The sequence below is a fragment of the Mugil cephalus genome, chromosome 8 (assembly GCF_022458985.1).
Source record: "Mugil cephalus isolate CIBA_MC_2020 chromosome 8, CIBA_Mcephalus_1.1, whole genome shotgun sequence".
Lineage (NCBI taxonomy): Eukaryota > Metazoa > Chordata > Actinopteri > Mugiliformes > Mugilidae > Mugil > Mugil cephalus.
Genome location: NC_061777.1, coordinates 10,010,583 through 10,033,460, shown reverse-complemented (window position 1 = coordinate 10,033,460; position 22,878 = coordinate 10,010,583). Strand labels below are relative to the sequence as shown.

Sequence of the window (22,878 nt, the reverse complement as noted above, 5' to 3'; positions counted from 1 at the left end):
CGCCGTGTAGCTTTGTCCATGTTGTCACAGTATCTATAGCATGCAATCTGCAGCCTTGGCAGAGCTGTGAAGTCCCGTGGTGGCTACCATTACAAACACCAGTCTCAACTCTCCAGTCACTCAGTCACATAAATACATGCAGCACACTGCTCCTGGTCTCCTGGGGATGGGTAGTGGCGTGCAGCTCTCGCTCTCTTGCTGAATTAGTGATGCCATTGCTCACGCTGGCAGATTGCAGGTCGAGCGACTGCCCTGTTCTCTTGGAGCAAGGAAAACATCAGATTGGGTAATTCTGCTGCTGGAAGATGGCATCTATTGATCTTGAAACCTGAGTGCACAATAAGCCCTAACAGAGTGGGAGCGAACTGAAGGGTAAAATGATATACTGATATACTGGAGGCCAGGGTTCTTTAAGTTTTAACTGTGCTATGATACGAACCATTACGCGTCGTTCTGTTATGACTCTGTCCGGTAGGTAACACTTTTCCTACAAAAGAGGTTTCATCCGGTGTGTGTTTGTGTCTTTGCAGGTCCGTCCAATGTAGAAGACCCTGTTCAGCTGATAATGAAGGATGCAGGTCAGTCACTCACTCATCATCCATCATTAACTAAATGTAAAATGTCAAGGCTGTAAGATTTACTTAGCTATGCTTAGCTGTTATCCCAATTTTTTTATTTTTTTTTTTTACCTTGCACAATTTTTAAAAATGCACATAAAATATGACAAAAACTAATGAAACAGTTCAGGGAAGAGGCAAAAAAACCACGATGGGCTTATTTGAGCTCTCTGCCTTATTCATACTGTTATAAACCGCGAAACATCAGAAAATATGACTACATAAAAATAATAGTGACTAACAGCAACAATGATGCATAAATAAAAACAGAATGTCAGTGGGCGAGTGTGTGTGTGTGTGTAACTCTGATCGTGTAGCGTTTCTGGAGGACCAAAGTTTCGTGGAGGATAGTAGGAAGTGTACTTGCCCAAACTATATTACAATTTGAAAGATAAATTAAACAATAATAAAGAGTAAGGAGACAGTTTGTAGTGACCCAATGACAAGTCCTCTTTATAATAACAATGGATTTATTTACCTTTCTGATAACACAACCCGTCTGATCTCTCCAATTCAAACTTTCGCGGACAACAATCTTATCGTTGAATCTTGTGTTTGACACTTGAGGCATCTCAACAGACTTCATTATAATTTTAGATAAATCCTTCAGCGTTTTTCAGGCCAAGGACCTCCAAACTGATTAAGAGATTAATTAGGGATCCCCTACCTACTACGTGTGTTCTATGAAAGTTCTATTCGTTAATCTTGACCTTTATAAATATATATTTTTGCCGTCAGTATTCAATAATATCCCTTTTCCCTTTGCTAAAATATGTTGGATTCATGTTAATAAGTATTGAAAGAAATTTGTGGGAGAAAATAAAAAATAAATAAAAGTATCTAATCAACCAAAGAAATTGCGACCCCCCTGCATTACCTTCGCGGACCCCTTAGGGGTTGAGGACCCCCTGTTGAAGACCTATGCTTTAAATAATGGAATATCTCTTAACTTTTAGATCCTCTGGCACAATACCTGTTTTTAAAGACAAAGAAAAGATGTGAACAAGTAGCTGTAATATTGATAAGATAAAGTCCCTTAAATAATGACACAAAAATTGTAATTGTACCTGTTGTACCTGTTCTGCAACTTGTTCGCCTCTTCATTTCTGTCTCTTTATTCCGCTCCCTACCTTCTTTCGCTATTTATAACCCTTTGGCAGGCCAGGGCTGCTACTCCGGCGGTTTTATGGCGCGCGCAACTAAATCAATGCCTGCTTAGGGGGCCTGTGTTAAAGCTCGCTGCCCGTAGAGATCTCAGCAGCGCGTTGACAGTGTTGAGAAAACAGCAGGCGCCGCTGGGATGAGGAGCTCTGCCTCGGTTGAAGCGGCGGCGGCTGCTGATAATTGTGACTGCGAGAGCCGAGGCTGGTTCAGGAGCCAACGAGGCACTCGATAAGAGCAGCTGCAGTTTTTTGGGGGGGCTGGAGAAATAAGTCAATAATTATAATAGTGGTAATCCATTTCAAAACTGACATTAATTATATACTGTAGTGAAAGACGGTCCTGTGTTTTTCTCAGCCCCCAGCCGAACATTACTATAAATGCCTGTACTTGTGTCAGTGAGCTGAAGGCTGGAACAAGAACATAAATCCAACCCACCGTATATGCTGTAAAGCTATCTGTCATAAGTAGTAATAAACAGTGCTGCCAAACAACCACCTTTTCTACAAAGTCGCAAACACCTGCTTAGACTCTTTTTATGGCTGCCAATATAAAGTAAACTTTATTTTAAAGCATTTTTGTGGCAGCCTTAATTCTTACCAGAACTTTACTGGTAACACAACTTATCCATTTGTTTTTGATGATAGGAGGGAAAAAATACTGTTGCACACAACCAGTCAGAGCAACAGATTATGTGACGTATGCTTCTCCACAAATGCATTCATTGTTGGTAACTGTCTGTCCTTAATAAGAATTTTCATCGAGCTGATTGTGTAATCTGAACATCTTGCTTCTTTGACACTAGCCACGCTGCTGTCAGACGGGGTTTTTACACCACTAAACAGATCTCGACTGTGGACTAAAGATACCCTAATAGGTGGTTTATGCTTCTGTGTCAATTTGACACCGTAGCTATGGCAACAGCGTAGAGCATAGGTCTTGAACAGAGGGTCCGCGACCCCTTGGAAGTCAGCAGAGGTACTGCAGGAGGGTCGCAAAATATTTAGTTGATTAGACCATCTATCTATCTATCTATCTATCTATCTATCTATCTATCTATCTATCTATCTATCTATCTATCTATAGACGAAGGTACGAGCATTTGTACGACTCGTCTTTGGTGAAATTTTGGCAAAAGTTTCAGTCGACATTGTTGAACGTGAAGCAGGAAGTGGAAATTAAAATTAACCCGACTGAGTTTCGATGAATAGTCTAAATGTCAATCCCACATAGGCATAAATCACACTTTAAAGCTAAAACTTTAAAGCAGATGGGAGAACTTCAGCTATCCAGGCTGACATCCATGTGAAGTTTGCGTCTTATTTTGCAGCTCCAAATTTTACAGCATTAACTGCCTCCTGTGCAAGAGGAATATTGTATTACACGCTCTCTGAGATGGCTTTTTGAATGTAAATAAATAATAGAGTAAAAAAAAACATCTTGTTTTGGGCAGCCACAATAATATTACATCAGTCTAGAACAGGAAGTGATTATTCTGTGTCCCGAAGCTAAATCAAACCGTGTCCGCAACACAAAAACATAGTGCAGTATTAATGACAACAACAACTCAAAATACTAATGAATAATGAGCATCAACACGCAACAGTACAGAGATCCAAGCTGGCTTTCTTTTTTCCACTCTTCCACATGTGCTATTGCTATTGAGAGTTTCTAATTTCCTGTCCAGTTTTATTTATCTGTAAGTAGTCCCTAAAAGGTTTTTGCGATAAGACACTACAGGATTAGCACCCTTTGCCCATTCGTCTTCACTCCCCACCCTCCCATCCATCCCTCCCTTTGTCATTAAAAATGACAGAAAAACCGCAAAGAGCCTTAGTCTCATTATGTGACAGCCACACCTCACATGTCTAATCTCCTACATAGAACTTTTTGGATGATTATGCTGACACATGTGATGAATGTCCCGTCTCCCTTGCTTTTTTTGCTTTCTTTTGCCCCTTGCACATGTAGCACATGCACTCATAGGCATATAAAACAAGGGAATAATGTAATGGAAAACTCTGTCTCTTACTTTTTCTTTGTTCTTTTCGCCCACTCTCATTTTCTTGCTTTGTCATGTCTAAACTCATTTGTTGTGTAGCTTAGAAGTTATAAATAGTAAGTCCCACTTGTATTTCTTGAATACGTAACTCTCTAGTTTACGTCAGTTTTTCTTTTCAGTTCTGTCCTGTATGATTTTTTAAACAAATTTTACTACAAATGACATACAATGTTATGCTATAATTGTTTCTGTTTTTCTCTTATGGTGTGGTATACTATCTCCAATGCATGTTAGGTTTCACATTTTGCTGAATCTGTTATGAGTTTCTCTGTGGAGCCCAATTTTAAACCATTTTCACTCACTATTTTTGTCATTTGGCTTCAGTGTACAATGCTGTGGGACTGGCAGCCTACGAGTTGTTTGATAACGTGGACTTCGACCAGTGGTTCAAGAATCAACTTCTCGGAGAGCTGCAGGTCAACCATCACAGGTACTGTGCTGGGAGGGGTGCAGTTCTTTTGAAAGATAAACTTTAGAAAGATAAATTTTCTCCTCATCTTCATCAGTATAATGCCTTTCTTCAGTGTTTCATGTCATGTATCACAAAGTGCACGTTCAAACAAAAAAGATCACAGACGAGAAGAGTTTGACTCCATCAGACTGGCTTCATAAACTGTTTGTAATTGAAAGCATTAGTAAGTTATTTTATTCTACACCCACTCTATGCTCTGACAGCTCTGCACTAAATCCCCCTTCATGACTGTCATAATGTTCAGCTGGTCCTGAAATTGCATCAGAAAGGTGGTAATTCAACTTGATGATCATTTTGTAGTCGGTACTTTGTTTTTTAGTCTAGCCCTCCAACTAACATGGGGCTGTTTAAATATTAGCGTCATTTCTCTATGAAGGATCAGTAAAGTATATCAAAAAATTGTGTCGGTACAACACAATACAACTCAATAGTACTCTGAACCATGGGTGACCTGATCACTAATAAGTTTTGCAGAAGTTCTGCAAAACCTTCTTTGTTCAAAATTCTGTTTAAACCAAGATTCTAAAACTATACAGCAGTAATCTCTTCTCAGCTCTGTAAAGTACTCAGATAGAACAATAGAAAACAGTTCAATTAACTATTCTCTCAGTAATTTTAAACAAATTTTAAATTTTTATGATGCTAAGATTTGGGCCACGGATACGGAAGCCTGTATGGTTGCTCTAAGAATGGGTGCTTTAAGAGATCTAAGATTTGATTGATTAATGGGATATTTGGCACTTGCTTTATATGACAGTAAATTATCTTATGGCAAGCAATGGCTAACGGCTGAAATGGTTGAAAATAATGGTGAGACTTGAAGCAGCTTACTTGTTCTTTTTTTTTCTTCTTTCTTTACTGCATTTGATCCCATTTTCAGACAGTAGTGGCACGTGTTGTGTATCATAGTTGGCATTTCTTCCAGTGTATCATGAGTTAATTAACATTAACGTTACCATTCTCTACCTAAACGGCATCGTAAACAAATATCAAAACATCTTAAATACCCAACTGGTAATTGCAGTCAGTTTCAATCATAGCGACAGTTCACAGCTTACAAGCAGCATATGACCATATTTGTCATCTGCTATCAATCAGACACATGGCGTTAGAAAAATAGCCATGGAAACTGGGGTGGACCCCATGATAATGGGTCTACAGCTGCCAGATCAGTATGTGTTGAGGAGTAAAGAGTGCAAGGAGCAAGAGAGGAGAGTGGCCAGGGGTTGGGATGGTCTGAGTGATATATAGAACAAAGAAGTGCCCTGCGCACACAATCAAAAACAAAAAGCCTGCAGCACTCTAAAGGTCGGCCTCTGGAGTTGGCGCTGACGTCAGAGTGCGGGCATGCCTATGTCACCGTGATCTTCCTCCCACACAGTGCAGGTGCGAACAGCCCCTCCACTGTTAGGCTGGCCATTGTTCTTTGATCTTTTTTAAAATTAACACCTCTGACACACTGCAATATGACCAGGGATGTCAACTAAGGATAGAGCATGAGTGAGCATTAGATATCTTGAGAAAAAAAAACGTTGCTTTCTATTGAGCACTAATGCACAAATGCAAACACTCGTATACGCGCTCCACACACAGAGAAATGGGACAATAATAAGAACCCAGTGAGAAATCCTGTTAGTTTAGGCTGAGGAAATATGTCGCGTGTTATAACTACTGCTTGGCTGCTCGTACTTGGCAGCGTTCGACTCTCAAAAGTTCATTACAAGGTTGTGAAGTTTGTCAACTTTAGCTTTGATGGCGGCGAAGGAATAATGTAACAGGTAATAATTATTTATTAGGCTGTGCAAAATAAATCTATGAATATCAATAAAGGGCCATGAATGTATGAATCTGAATTCACTGTTGGCTTAAATCCCTTCGGTGGAATTGTTTATCGTGAACACAGAGCACTGACCTTATCCCTCAGCTGTCAAGATGCCTTCAGATTGTGAACCTATTGCTTAGAGGATTTTTTTATTTATTTATTTTTTTACATCTAATAAAGCCAAGGTTGGTTACATAAGTGACAGCGGATAAACTTTTCAGCTTCCTCTGAATTCCCTGTTCTGGATAACTAAATGAAGCTGTGTTTCTGACAGACTTTAGATGCTCCCACAGTCTTTAGAAGAGTCTTCTGCAGTGGGGATTCAGATGTTAAGGCAGCAACATGTCTGATGTTCCCCCTCACTGATTTGCATTTCTTCTGTAGTCATCTTATTTTGTGCATATATATGTTGACAGACCTACTTGCATGCACCAAAGTTACCCAAGTGGATAATGTCGCCTCTTTTCACCTTCTTGAAAGCTGCATTCTCAAGTCTGTAATTCCTGAAAACAAGAATATGCTTCCTCAGATACAGTATGTTGGGAAAAACTGCTGTTGAAGTTTGTGGAACTATCCTACCATTCTTTGTCACCGTTGACACAGTTAACATATTTAATCCTACCAAAGTCACTGTGTGGAAATGAGAGAATGGACATGAGTTTGTCCTGTGGTGTGTGGAAACAGAATATTGTCAGTGGGGACCTCTGGGTCCTATGGGTTGAGGCGAAGGGCCTCAGTGGACCAGGCTTGTTCCAGTGTATCCCACAGATACTTGATCAGTTTGGGATCTAGTAAATTGGGAGGCCAACTCAACTACTGCCATCAAGGAGTGTCATGGCTATGAGGTGAGGGTGCCTGCTCAAGTCTAGGTGGGTGCTATCTGTCTAAGTTACACAAATGCCACATCCAAAAGTTTCTCAGCAGAACACTGAGTTGTCACAAGATGATCAATGTTATTTACTTCCGTCCTGTCAGTGGTTATAATGTTACGCCTGGTCTGTGTATAAGCAGTAAATATGATTTTAAAAAATGTTTCTAAAGCATATATTTATTATTTATGCTTTTGCTGGACTGTCATGCTTTGGATTTATTTCAAATGCCTGAGAGCGCTGGGGTGAAGCCCAGGATGGAAGAGCTGAGCTGTATTCAGCCAGTGTATTGTTTGTCCACAGTGTGTTTACCTTATACACAATTTGTGTATTGTGTCTTGGGAAATGGCAGCGATTATGTTCCAATGATCACTGTCGTCTACTGCCATCAGGTTACCATATGTACACTTAATAAAAAACCTCAATGTATTACAAAGTCATGCAACTGTACTATAATTTGTTTTTCCTATTGTGAGAATAGTAATGCCAGATAACACACAGCAGGCACGTGACTGTTGAAATATTGCCCCAACTTGGCAGGCTCTCACAAGAAGCAGAAGGACAATACGTATTCGGCGCCTGCCAGAAGCCTTATTCAAAGCAGATTTTCTGGCCGTCACACTTGCCGCTGTTACCAGAACATTCCCAGATGCTGCGCTGTTTGCCTTCCTTGGCCCCCTGGGCACTGGCAGTCGGCGCATTTAATACAGCACACTTATTTGGATCTTCACAGTTTCACACATTCACATCACAAAACAATAAAATATGAAACACATTCAACTATATGCTAAGCAGAGAGGTTCGTCTAAAAAGAGTAAAGTCTCTTTCTGTTGTGAAGACAGTTTTATTAGATAAGAGGCACTTTTCCACCTGCTGTCACACCTGCAGGATTTTCCACTGCCCGCTGCCATCTGAGCTCATAATTTGTCTTTGCCCTTGACTATCCTTTGAGCGAGGGTATCCTTTAGATCTCTATTGATTATAGCCCCGCTCATCATCTCTGCTTCTGATTCAATTCATAGGACATTCTGGGATGTACTTAATCTCTGGGCTGCTCGCTAATCTCCACCAACACACAGTGGATATAACTGAACAAAATCACAATTCAGTATGAACTTCAGGTTTTTTCCCCCAGTTCATTTACAGTTTCAGTAGAGCAGAGCAGTGCTTTGAAATTAACATTGAATTAGTTGATGTTTACACTCAGTAGTCAATTGACCCGAACACTGTAAACGGAGAAGTCAGAGACTCTGGCAGGCCAAAAGGGCTGAATGGATCTCAAACTCAAAGAGCTGTGAAAGTTATGACATCATATATATATTTAATAAAACTGGAACAGTGTCTCCTCAGCTGTCCAGACTGACCCTAATAACTTGAGATTGACAATAGTTTGTTGATTCATTCATTTTCTGCAGCCACCGCAGGCCTCCAGAGGACTCATTTGGCGAGAGGCAGGGTGGACAAGTCGCCAGTCCATCACAGGTCTAACACAGAGAGCCAGACAACCGTTCACACTCACACCAACGGGCAATTTAGAATCAGCCATTAACATAATGAGCATGCCGAAGTAGCTGGAGAGAACCCACGCACGCAGGCATAGGGAGAGCATGCAAACTCCACACATAAAGGCCCCAGTCGGCTGGTGGATTTAAATTGAGAATCTTCTTGTTGTCAGGCATCAGGGCTAACCGCTACACCACTGTGGCACCCATGGACGACAGTTCAAGTATGTAAATAAACTTCAGATGATAATGGTTTGCCTCATGGGGCATATGGAACCCAAGAAGTTTGAAAACAAACATTATTTACCAAAGGACTCCAAGCCACAGACTGTCACGTAAAAGCTACAAGTGGGCAAATGAATGTTTTCTCATTCCTTGTTCCATTATTGGGGGATAGAGGCTATGTCCTTGGCTTCTTCAGTTCTTGCATCTGTGCTTAGCTCTTTGCTGATTGGGCCAACGAATTAAAAGATTTAATTTCACACGTCGCCATCAGCTTTATTTGACTGCCCAACTAACCTGAAACTTTCTTGTCAAGCGACCACGGTATACACGGGAAAAATCTCTACAAGTCTGTACGCTCCCTGATTGTAATAGATGTCCCTGAAGTAAATCACGCTTCCATATATGTCAAGTGCTTCTGAGCCTATACACCATCCAGTACAGACATGGAATGCACAACTTGGAGGGTAATCTCTGTGAGTGCCTTTGTGCCTCTTTAAGGTTTCAGAGATGCATTTGAGCATGCTTCTGTCCAGATCCGTTAGCAGAACACTTTTGTGTGACTGGCCATAATTATTTAGCATAACACTATAGTCTTACTTTTACGTTCATTGACTCAAGAGAATCATCACGACAACATAGCAAAACGTTGCTTCCTGGCTTATAGGGCACACATATAATACACGGACATTTAAATAAAACACTTACGGAGACTACGAACACCCTTAGGAAAAAATGTGTATAGAGAAAATGTAAATAATGTAATAGTGTACATAAAGTGACTCAGTATTGTCCAGAGCAGTTGCCGTGCATGAGTGATGAATCATAATGCCTTGGAGCACAGAATCAAAGGCTCATTGATACAGATACACATTCAAATCTAATCTTCCTGGACATGGCCACATTGCCCTTAATATCACTTCCAAGGACCTCTTACAAAAGCCAGCGGTAGCTTTAGTGTCACCTACTCAGACAGTGGGATAAAGATATAGTGTGTTCTATCATTCTACTGTTAGACTCTGTTGGCTTGGACGGCTGTGAAACACTTTGATGTTGCCTTTTGTTTCTTGACCTTTTAGTGTGGAATCCGAAAAAGTTAGTCTCTCTCCTCGGTGGCTGGTCGATGTTATAAATCAGGGGTGTTTAACTCATTTTAGTTTGGGGGCCACATTCAACCCAGTTAAATAATGATTAAGTAAAGACTACTCCAGGCTTTTTACATGTGTTTTAGTGCAAAGAAGAAGAGTAGGCTAACCGTGTTAGCCTGTCGTCTGCTAACTGATTCAGCGTTACTACACCTTTCTGTAAGAATCTCCGTTGTATTTAGTGCTCTACTCGTGAAACTTGAGACTGATGAGTTGGGAGTGAGAGCTGATTGACGTATGTACCAGGCAGAAACCTCCTGGTCTGAACCGTGGACATACATACACAGAGCTGGGTGGGTAGATCTTAGCTCCATCCAAACATGGCCCCAGGCCCATATTTGGAGTATCCAAATTTAGGCGGAGTAAAGCTCATCCAACATGGCGACTGCAGGCATTGCCTACTTTTGGCTTCATTTTCGAGGTTCAGAACCTATTGGGTGACGTCACGATGGGTTTGTCATTAGCATACACAGTCAATGCTATTCATGTGAAATACCTGCAGGCTAAATCTTTTAGATATAAAATATTAAATAAGGCCTTGAGTTTGGCACATGTGCTATAAAATGACTTATGTATAGTGGTTCTCCTTGATTTTCCATCAATGCAGTTATTTGTGGTTTAAAAATGTCATTAAGTTTTGCGTATTTACGTGATTTAAAGTATTCAAGATGTGACTAAAAAAGAACCATACACTGGGCTTTTAAACTTATTCAGCTAGCCAGCCTGTAGTTTGTGAGGCCGTTTAGCGGAATGACTCGGTTACCACCTTTAGCATAACTGCTTTCTTTTGTTTCTTTTGTAACTGCTCCCACCGGGACAGAGGTTTTCACCTGCCGTTGACACCATTAAGCGGATAAACTTCTCAGCCCCATTGAGTATACTGACATTTGCTCACAGTGCTGGAGCTGAAAGGCCACACAGGAGTGCTGTAGAAGAACAGTAGCCTTAGCACCTTCCACTCAGCTTCTACTGCCTTTTGACTCGGTGCTAAAGGACAAACAAAAACTTTGTGTGTGACTGTACGAGAGGCATACTACCTGGCTTAGAATTACCTGCCTTAAATGACCTCATTCGTATCAAGGTAACTGGATTTCGCATTCGCAAAAGATTATCCCGGAAACAGCAGCAGCGACATTTAAATTCATGCAAACATGCAAAATATGTCAGAAAAGAATCACCTTGCAACATTCAAGTCACTCATTTCCAACGCACTGACCTAAACCAAGTGAAATGTTTACAGAATAGCTGCACATTGTCACGTTGCTCTAGGATATTGCATAATTAGGAGTCTGCTATTTTCGTAGCTCGTAGTTCGTCCATGGATTTCCCTTGTGTTTTGCCGGGATGATAAGCAGGGTTCCTGACAGCTGTGTGAAGTTCTGGAGGTGGAGACAGGTTTTGCGTCGGATGAGTCATGTCTGACCTTTGAGTGACAGACAAATACTTCTGTCAACCTGCCTGTCTGTCTGCCTTTCTGTCCTTTTCTTCCACTTTGCCAGTGCACCAATAATAAACTGCGCCAGCTGTAGTCTCCCCATCTGAAGCAGATATTCTTTCATTTGTCAGTCAAAGTCGGAACGGATGTGGCCGCGGGTTTTGTATGCCAGTGCCGAGCTGGGAACGGTAATCTTTTAGTCGCTCCCACAGATGCCATGAGAGATTAATAATTAACATATGGATGATGGTGTTGTCAGGATTTTTGGTGTACGCTTCATTGTCCCGCAAAGTATTTGCCAAAGGTCGTCTACTGTGCCATTTGCAAAGAACTATTGCAAATCTATTTGTAGGCTTAAAGAATACTCCGAAAAAAGAGCTGTTTGACTTGTTTCTGTGGCCTTGTGACAACAAATAATCATCTTATCTGATTATTTGTATTACTCGGTATCCAAGCACCAGCGTGCTGGCGCCAGGCTGTCCGTCCGTGAGCTCAAGAGTCGTGGGAATGAGCCCATGTGCCGTCCACTGGCACAGCCGCACCTGCTGCCATGATGGAACCGTCCCATATGTTAGTGCCTAAATAAACACTTGTACGAGATCACATTAGTCCGAGTGGCTGTTTTTGCGTTTTTTATTCATCTCGCTCCACTGCTTATCTTAGCAGTTTAACCCACTAGTGTTTAAGTGCTGTCCCATGCTTTTAAGACGATGAAAAATCGAGTCCAGATGGCATTCAGCATAATGTTATTAGTGATGGTAATCTGCATGCTAATTTCAAGTTCCTATCAAGGCCTTTGTTATTAATCATACAGGAAAACTTGTCTTTCCTTTCTTCCATGCTTTCTCTCACACACACACACACACATCGATGCACATAATATTGTTCGGCACGTCCAAATCCTGAGTCGTGCTTTTGTTCAGTGTCTTCTGGCTCGCGGCCCAGGCTTTGGTCTCTGGCTCCCTGTGGATATTTGACAAGAAGCCACAAGAGCGCCATCCCCCATCCTTTAACCTCTCATGTCTCCCGTTCCTACATCCTTCCATCACCACAGTCGTGTAGAGGCTGGTTCTTAGATGCAGTTTCTGCCTCGGTTCCTAAAAGGGCAGATGCTGAGGGACACTCACTCAGTGCAACTGTAGAAAAAAAAACGTCGCCACATGTAGTGCCTCACGATTGGGACACGTGGTGTAAGGCATTTTAATTCATATCACACTTCACTCGGCCTCAGTGATATTTTTGACTGGTTTTCTAATTATGCTCCCCCCCCCCCGCCTTCTCTTAATGTTCAGTCACTGGTTTCGAGTTTCCTCCCACTTTCTTTCTCATTTTCAATAAATGCGGACTCTCTTCATCATCTTTTCTATTTTCTTCATTTTATTTGTTTATTGTGTATTTAAATTAAAATTAAAAAATGCATCACTGTGTATAACAGTAGCGTCGTTTCTGCCTCGCCCTTATGATGATGTGCATATTGTCCACAAACAGAGTAAGGTCTCCATCAGATATAGTCTTTGAGTTGGATAAATGTTACACAACTAAACACATTTAAGCCACAGATAGAGAGCCAGTTGGTTCATTTCCCCAATTTATGATATGGAGCATCATAAATTAAAAAGTATTTTTCTTTAACCAGAGCTTAACTGTCTCTTTTTTCTCACCTCCAGGTACAAGCTGATTCGCAGACGAGTCATCTGGCTCATAGGACAGTGGATCTCTGTCAAGTTCAAGTCCGACCTCCGACCTTTGCTCTACGAGGTCATCCTGAGCCTCATGCAGGATCCCGACTTGGTGGTAAGGCCTCTACAGGCACAAACTTTTCTTCTGTGAACTACAACCAGAACGACGGCAAGCCTCCTAAAAAAAAAAACATTAAATTGGTATTGACTGAAATGGGCCCTTAGAGAAAGTGCACCGTCAGCTATAGAAAACAGTTCTCAGCTTAACAGCATGGAACCACTGCTGTTATGCTGCTAACGTTATATAAACAGAACCAAACATAGCAAAGGAAGAGTTTGTCATCATATTTCTCAAATTACTCTTCTAAATTTATTTACTTGCCCGTTACCAATTTACTTGCCCATGGCCCTAATTAAGCCTCTATTATTATTATTATGCTGTAGTATTCCTCAGTTCAACTTATATTTTACCATTGTTGGGTTTTCTGCCTCAAGAACCCTGCAACGATTAATCTATCAATTGATGTATTGACTATTTTCTTCAATTAATATTTTAGTTAACCACTAAATAATAAACAGGACTTCCCCGTATTATTCAAGCATAGTCGTGACATATTTGAAAATGATGTCTGTGATTAAAGAACCGATTTAAAACTTGATTTTATTTTAGTGATTAGCATCTACTCCAGACTCTTTGTCGACTTCTTTTGTCTAAAAAACCACAACCCAACAGTGACTCTCAGGCACTGAGCATAAACCAACAATTAGGCAAAATCCACTGATAGTTCAAATGCACAGCAGCTCAGCAACAGCAGGGGGTGGTTTCGACTTTTCTAAGTGTGCAGCTTTTACTTCTTTTTTTGGCAGCTTCGACATACTGGTTGTTTTACTGCTCTTGATAAAACCATGACACGTGGCTCTGAAGTGTAAGGGGAAATGGGGATAGTGTTTAATACATTTCCTCACTTTTGACGTTTGGGTTAGGGCTTTATCAGTAAACAACAAGTGTCAACATAATTCTCACAAATCAACAGCGTACTCGATAATGCCAACGAATCGTTGCAGCCCTGCGGGACTGATGTGTTCTCTTTTACAAAATGAAAATGTGGCAATATTAAATGTGGCAGTATTACTGTGCAGTATTTTTAAGTGCACTTCAAGGAAATATTACCATTCGCAGATCTGCTCTAGTGAGTCACTGGGTTCAAACTCGGAGCCTAATTGCCTGTCTTGCGTTATAATAGGTGTTTGTGTTGAGGAACCATTAGATCTGTTTACGTTCATGTTTATTTACATGCTTCTTGTGCTTCATCTACAGTATAATGTGATTATATAGTAATGAAGAGTAGGATGTAATTGAGATAATAACACTACATCCAGGCCCACGCTAACAGCAAGCTCTGATGATTTTAATGTGATAGAAAGAATAATAATCTCAGTAACTTTTGCCGAACTCTCTCATGTTAATTGCGTATCCCCAATAATGACCCACTTCATATGACGCAACATCCATGCTTCAGTTTTAAATAGGGATAATATAGATAGCCCTTGAGGTTCTGCTATAGATATCAGTTAACTGAAGCAGCTACATTAAAACCACTGACTGAAGTAAATGTCATTAACTCTCTTGTGACAATACAATGTTCTGCTGGGAAACATTTGGAACAGGGATTCATGCGAATGATACTCAGACATGTACCACCCACCTAGACCAGTCACAGACACACACAAAGACGGTTAAGTAACTTGGAAAAAAAAAAAAAAAAAAAAAAGAAAAACATGAAAAGAACACAAGGTGTTGACCTGGCCTCCAAATTCACTCGATCCCAAACTGACCAAGGACTCATCATAACAGCATTTTGTATAGAACATACTTGTCACTCACATCCCCAGGGCTAGATTTTATATTTAATTTATATTATTTAGCACGTATTTTGTACCATCTTCTTATCCACCGAGGCAAGCTAAATGGATGCAGAGATTACTCATGTAATAAATTGGAATATGCTCCAAGGTTCACGAGGGTAATGATGGCTTTTACAGTTTGAATAATCTTTCTTCACGCAAGCTGTGCTGTTACGTCACTGACCAGCTCACCAATCATGTTGCTGTTTCTGATCAATAATGTCTGGGCCAGTTAGGACCTCTTGGACAGAATGAATTATTGATCATAAACTTTTAATGGGCTAATGGAGGAAACTACCCTCAATCAATTAGTCCCATTTACCTGTTACCCAGTTATCAATATGCATATTCTGTGGTCTTTGTTTTTCTCAGGAAAAATTTATCTCAGATGGCTTCTGTACTTCATTGCAATCAGTGGTCAGATTATCGATTTTCCCTCAAGCACAGGCTTCAGGGAAAACTTAGACTATATTACATTACATTTTTAAAGGAAGAAAAGAGAGACGCTGGAGGCATAATGACTTTTTTTTCAAGTTATTGTTGCAATAAAATAGCCATTCAGCTGCTTGTGTGCAAAGTGAGCGAAGCATACAGTAGAACTGGCATGAAAGCCATTAAATGAACTGCTGTGGATGGGGTCCGCTTCAAAATCTTATTTTAGCCGCCAACAATGCGGCTCAAACAGCCTTTGGGGAACTGAGGCTTATGCATGGTTTCCACGGCAATTTGACGCTGTAGTTATGGCGTCAGCCCAGACCCTAGGAGGACCCTAACGTCCACAGAAATGTAACCATGCGCCACGATGACTCAGACATTAGTGTGACGCTGAAAGTTTGACTAACTGGCAAAAAAGTTACAGTGTTTGGGTGGCGTTTTTACAGAACGAACCAGAGTGACAAGTGGTTATGTCCTTAGTTTATACCGTCTATGTCCTGCAGTACTTTAAATGAGGCTTCATTAGATGTGCTCCAATTACAACACTGAGTCTGTGTGGATTAGTCTCAGTCACTCTCGCATGTCTGGACACTGAAGTTTTACTCCATTCTTCTTTGCGAAACTGTCGGGTTGCTCAGGGGTTGACGTGAAAAGCCTGTTTCACGTTGAGCCACAAATCCTCTGGTGGATCGAAGTCTGGGCTTTGACTCAGCTTCTCCAAACATTCATTGTTGTCTTTCTGGAAAATGCATGTTCTCCCTAGTCGTAGCTTTCTTGCAGTCTCAATCAGATTGTCCTCCAGGATGTCCCTATATTTTGCTCCATTCATTTTCACCCTCTGCCTTTACAAGCAGTCCAGGACTTACTGCCCAGAAGCATCCCTACTGCACGTCATGCTGGGGATGGTGTGTTTGTCTTGATGTGTTTGGTGTTGGCCAAACACAGTGTCTAGTGTCTAGGCCAAAAACCTCCATTGTGGTCTCATCAGGCCAAAGAACCTTCTTCCAGTTGAGTTTGTTGTCTCTAGTGGAGATAAAAATTCTCATTGCCACGCACCCATAAAGCATTATATGCGGAGTTTCTCCAATGCTGCTTCTTTAAAATATTTTAGTGGAGTCATAGGGTGTTATGTTACCCTCTCACTTAGTTTGTGAGGATGGTCTGTTCTTGGCAGATCTTGACATGTGCCATGTTTCATTTCTTAATGATGACTTTAACTGCATGTTCTTTTGAAGCCATCCCCTGGCTTATACTTTTAATGGAGCTGTTCCAAGTGTCTTCTTCTCTTTATGGTGTAATGTTTAAATAAGGATAATATAGATAGCTCTTGAGGAACTAGACTTAGACTTCAGTAGATTTTATTGACATTTATGCAAATTACAGTGTATCGGCCATTCGTAAAAGCAAATCCTAGCAACCATTTTACTTTTTGTTGGCACTGTTTTACATCAGTATTACAGCTTTATTTCCCCACTGGAAAACAGCAAACAAAGCTAAATAATTCAAAAGTGAAATCAAACTAAATTTTAATAGGCTTGTGTATTGTAAGTATGAATAATTGTAAGCTACTCTTTTTAATATTAAGTTGAATGTTGGTTTTTATGCTCATTTTCCCCAAGGAATAAGACTGTAGCAATGAAAGTAGTCCAGTAAGATATGTTTTGCAAGGCACATGATGAATTGCAGGTGCAGAAACAGTCTGTTTGTGTATTATAGACTATGTTTAACTGCATGTTTTTGTTAATTAGCATTTCAACTGGCTTTACTTGAAGAAAGATAAATGTCTGCAATAAATGCATATTATTCTGGTAATTCTATGCACTCTGGGAGCTTTGTACACGGGGAAAAGATGCAAAGAGTTTATTGCCCTCCATTAGTGGCATTCATGAGCTCTATCGTAGATCGCAGATGCCTGTTGCTTGCATTGTGCCAGTTTTCCTTTTCATTTCCTTCAGTGCGTTTCTTCCTTCAGTCTCTTTCTCTCTCTCTCTCTCTCGCTCTCTCTCCCTCCCTCTCTCTCGCGCATCTGTTTAATCACAGATTCTGTGTAAAAGCAAGCTAAAATAACCTTGGTGGCAACTTTAACTCCTTCTGCTTTCGGGCCAATTGTGTTCCCAGTGGGAGGCTAGAATTTGCTCTTAAGCCAGCTTTGACGACATCAAACCGACGTCTTACTCAAATTTTTACTCACTTTGCTGTGATTGCAGAAGAGCTTTGAGGTTTTTGTCGGATTTGCGCCTCATTTCTAATCCCACTTAATAATGTTTTTTTTGGTTACTGTACAGTAAATGCGCTATCCTGACAGGAATCAGATTTAAACCAAAGTGTAGAAGATTAAAAGCCTGACAGTAAGGAGAGAACCTGACAAAAATGAAATTGGGAGTTAAATGTAATGTTCTAGGTCAAAATTTGGCTCAAATACTCCACAGTACGCTGCCACCGGATGGAGTTTTCCCCACCTCAGACATATTTATCTTCAGTTCAACTCTTACATTCAGTTCTGTAGTAAAACATTTGAGACAAATATGTTCCAACACATTATGTGTGTTATTTTATTATTACAATTGAATAATTGAATTTAATGATAAGCCAGCAGTAGCGACGATTATTGTTATTGTTGCTACCTGCCAGAGCAATCTGTTTTACATTTGCATGTAAAAGGTCTCAGGGAAGCACATACCAAAACATTTGGTACACTAGCATTCTACACATGTAATAACCCTGCTTGAAATCCACCTTCATGACGGCTTTAGTAAATGCGCAAAATCTAACTGATGATAAAAATATATTTTTAATGATAAATCATGATAATCCGCACCACCTGGCAGTATTTAAATCAGCTCCACCTTTTGCCAAAACATGAATGCTTGATTTAATGGTTTCATCTGTTTCACTGGGTGAATTGTTCAATGACACGAGGCAGAGAAAAGCAGCGAATCAAACAAAAGTCTTGAAAAAGTAATAAGAGAACCCCTAACCACTTATACTGGCGGGCTTGTTGGTTGTTGGCTCGCTCTGTAGCAATGCCACCCAAACTAGTCAGCACTGTGTCTTTTTTTGCCAATGGGGTTAATTTTTGTTTGCTTCACTTTCAAAAATGCGCCGAACACGAGTCATACAAGTAACTTGATCTCCAAGCCTCCTCTGTTAACCTTACCGATTTCCAAAATTGCAGAGATTGAGAAGCAGCTGGAAATACTAAAGAGGAAACATGCCACTACCAAGCTGAGCAGTGTCTTGCTCTCTGCGATATTAGTTAACATGCTTGTAGACTGGTTGGATGCATGCTAAAGCTTCTCATCAGTTTTGAAGTACATTCTAGACACTTTGCATCTAGTTTTCTTTTCTTTTCATAGTTGAAGATTTTCTTTGAGTTGGTCTCATGTTGAGGCTCAGTTAGGCATATTCTTTAGAAATGCCTCAGACATTTCAGGACTGAACAATCATGTGCCGTAAATGTTTCGACTGAGCGTTTCATCAAGCGATCCATTATCTTCAATGCTTTGCCCAACCGGAATTCAGCCTTTCTTAATAGTGTTTCGAATTGGCAACAAGGCCAGAGCTTGATGGCATCAGCATTCCTCCTTTTGTTGCTTGTTAATATATGCACTATTACTAAAACATTATTCCATTTTTTGTGGTCCTTTCAGCATGGCGGCTGCAATCTGCACAAGTCCTGCTATCTCAAAATCCTCTTCAGGCAGTGTGTGTCTTGAATGTGCATTTTTTTCAGTCTTTCGGCAGTAATTGAAATTCATGTGACTGGGGGCAGTTAGGTCATGATTCTTTTTGATGGATTCACAGTGACAGGCTGTTATGTCTTTATGCAGAAATATTAAGTCTTCTGACAGGATGCGGTTTGGAGAGGATGACGATTTCAGATAAAATGGCCATATTAGCAAAGCTACAGCCTGTTACCGTTATTTAATTATTTCTAAACATAAATATGGGTTTTTGTGGGAGTTTTCTTTTTTTTTCTCTTCCTTTTCCAGTCATGAGCCAGTTCATAATTGGGTAAAATGCAACAGCTAATGAAGTGTCATCCAACAGATAGTTTGATGCATGAAAACACGCGCACGGTGCGAAAGAAGTAACTTCCTGGAAACTGACTTACCTTTGAAGTGAACTAATTGGCATTTAAAGCACCAAAATCAGAGAGTATGAAAAGAGAAACAGCAACCACTTCGAAGAGACTCGACCAGAAATGTGGATATTTTAATGATTTGTGAACTGAAAGCTAAATCCTTAACACGTCTTCTTTTTGCAAATGCCTACCGCCATCCAAGAAAACATCATAATCATAACACCCTAAGATGAACCATATTTAAGAGACGTAAACATATAAATATAGACTGATTTATTTTTTTAAATCGAGTACTACTGAAATAGAGTTTTAGTGCGGTTATTCATCACATAAAAGACCATTATTAGCGAAGTCCTCCCATTTTGCTTCTTCTCTTGAGTCTTATGGCATCACTTGGAAAGACCAAGTAAAGACTGAAGTCGGTATTACTCTCATCCAAATGATGCTAAATCACAAATTGTTTTTCAACCTGCCCTTAGAGCCTAAACCCTGTAAAGATAGAGCTGAGTTAAATACTGTCAAATAGTTCCAATATGTCCCCTGCGATCGATACAGTCTCTTCACATGTTTTACTTTTAAAATATATATATATTTATTAATAATCTGAATTTGTATCATCACCATGTACTACCATGTAGCAAAGCATAAAGAGATGTCAGAAGAACCATGGATAGTAAATTTGAGTAAAACCACAGAATTTGCTTTTTGCTCGCAAAATGAAACACAGACGTAGAGGTGCAATTTCTAAGTCAAGTGATGTCCTCCGGTAAAAACCAGTCCTCTGCGAACTTTAGAAGCAGATGAGCTAAAGCAGCAGACGACCACATGGCACCACAGTAACCTGAGGCTACAGCTGCCGCAGGCTCACCAAAAATGGTACAGTGAAAGGGGAAATGTAGGCCGCCTAAAACCACGTAAAATCTCGGCTCTATCTCGTATCGTCCTTTCAGGCTCGGGCTTGTGGTTTAATGATGCGGGGGATATTTTCCTGGCACACCCAGGCCACTGTGTGTCATTGCTGAGCATCTTCACCCATTTACAACCACATTGACTGCTTTCAGCAAGATGCTGTACCATTTCATTAAGAATCACACACTTCTCTTGCAACACGGTCTGGATACGAAGCCCAGGATTTACCAAAAATACTTACAAAAATATTTAATTGTGATTAGTCACGTGGTTAACACATGGGTAGCATACATTTTCTGTAATCCAACACTGTAATCCGCCGTAGTACGCATGCACTACGGCGTACAGAGGGTACACAGTATGGTCAGCCTTTGGTGCATAATTGCACGTTCGCGGGTGGTGTTTGGGATTCGAGTGCTCCCACGGTCTTGGCTCCGGCTCACGTCAACAGTGACTGCAGGTGACTCTGCCGGGAGAGCCATCTGGCGGGGTGGGGGGGGGGAGCTGTGGAGCTGAGGTTGCCATTCGGACAGCCCTATTGTCCACCCGTTTCTGCTCTGGGAGGTTTGGGTCCGCTTGCCACCCACGACAGTGCTTCTGTATCATCGCCTGGTTCCCCAAACTACAGCTTGAGTCGAGGTCGGAATTGCAGTACGGTTGCACATTAAACGCACGTTAAAATAAATTCTGTTTATGTGTTATTCATGCATTAATCTTGACAGTCTTAGATGTTATTCAGTCAAATAAAGCAGCCGCAAGAGCATGGGAACAGGCCGTCCCTGACACGTTTTCATCCACTACCTCTCAGGTGTGGATAATTGAGAAAATGATGCCCGTCATCCCAAGACCCTTGTCGTGCCATTACAAGGACAGTGGGGAAGAGATTGAGATCTCTGTTCTTATAATACCTCCACGGTCACAAGATCACAATCCAGCAAAGAGAAACGGCGGCGTGAGAAATTGCATCGTGAACGTGCTGCCTTCAAATCCGCAGGAACTGCATGATGCTGTCATGTCGATATCGACCCAAGTGCCTGCGTGTGAGGAATGTTCCCAGCAACTTGTTGAATTCGTGCCACAAAGAGGAGACCCATTATGCTTTTTCCTTCATAGAAGCTCAGTCTAGATTTCTATTTCTGGCTCACCGTTATGCCTGGGAAGTGCAGTCAGTATGGTTCACGAGCGTCGGGTGCCGCCCCAGTTCTAAAGCAAAAAAAAGCCCGTTCCCACCCGGCGCTAGGAAGGCATACTTAATAAAGTGGCCGGCGAGCGCATGTGGTGAAAGGACCGGCTGTAATTGAGTTCTCGGCCGCTTACCTTCCTCATAACTCATTTACCGTCTTTAATCTCTCCTCCTCCATCTGATGACTTTGTCCCTGGTGGACATTTCCACCTCCATCACTCTGACACTGCCAGATTACGCTGCTAGGTTATATAAAAATTGAGGGCGCTGCTTCCTTCTACAACATTAGAAAGCCCGCACTTGTCTAAACTTGCCGAAGGCGCGCGGTGACACATGGTGTTGGTGTCTTGAAAGCCGGTTGTTTTGGTCTTTTCTGAGGCCAACGTTACAAAAAAACAAACAAAAAAAAAATGATATGAGATATTGTCTTTGTGTTGGGTTGAATATCCGCCTTCCACCCTCTGCGTTAATCGTTTTTTTTTTTTGCATTTCTTTTGATCTGTTTTCTTGGTAGAACAGAAGGTCAAACCACAAAGCTTGTCTCTCTCTGCTGCTTCACTTAGCTAACAATCCAGAAGAAATGTGTGATTCCTAATTTTGCCTTTCATTATGAACTCTTTGTTTTCTCCTCAAAGGTGCGGATTGAGACTGCCACAACCCTCAAACTCAATATCCTTCCTTATGTTTTACACAGTTTTTGAATCGATCACGCTAATTACGCTCGCTGCACATCAGCTAAATCAAATGAAGAATGTTTAATGTATCCGTTGTCCGTCTGGTTTCATCTTTAACTCATGATCACCCGTCGATGACTTTGAGTTCCGGACAGAACAGTTCCTCCCAGTGAGTACGAGCTTTCACGATGAAATGAAAAATTCACCTCAGCCATTAAATGAATGCATTTTTTCAACGTTTTTTTTTTTCCTGACTAATTAACGACTTTGCCCTTTCTCTGTTTAGTATCTCGAGTCCATCTTTGGGCTCCTCTTCCAGCTGCTGCAGCAGGTGACAGAGTGCGACACCAAAATGCAGGTGCTCCATGTCATCTCTTGCGTCATTGAGAGAGTGAACATCCAGGTGAGTTCGTAGTCAGGGAGGCAAACTTCAAATCTCCAAAGGGGCCCCCCGTGTTGAGAATCCGGTTTGGATATAATGTCCTCCTGCTGAGTGAAAAATAACTGCACAATTTGCAGTTATTGACTCTCTGCAGAGGGGCACGTGTAGCTGTGAAAAACATTACAAAACGGGCACAAAACATTTGTCACCTTGCGCTATCCAGACTGTCAAGGTAAAACAACCATCTGTCATCAAAGACAGCCAGACAAAGGCATTTGCAAAGTGACTGAGTCCAATTTGTGACTCAATCACAGAGCCTC

General features: G+C 41.0%; 1 protein-coding gene across 1 annotated transcript in view; it reads left to right on the top strand.

Annotated features, from left to right (window-relative positions):
* Positions 1–22,878, top strand: part of ipo11 (importin 11) — a 113,693-nt gene that overhangs the window by 33,964 nt on the left and 56,851 nt on the right. The window contains exons 14-19 of the mRNA XM_047592591.1: positions 531–578; positions 4,165–4,270; positions 12,975–13,101; positions 22,138–22,171; positions 22,305–22,345; positions 22,463–22,579. Coding sequence (XP_047448547.1) covers positions 531–578; positions 4,165–4,270; positions 12,975–13,101; positions 22,138–22,171; positions 22,305–22,345; positions 22,463–22,579 — 473 coding nt within the window. The remainder of the gene's footprint in view (positions 1–530; positions 579–4,164; positions 4,271–12,974; positions 13,102–22,137; positions 22,172–22,304; positions 22,346–22,462; positions 22,580–22,878) is intronic.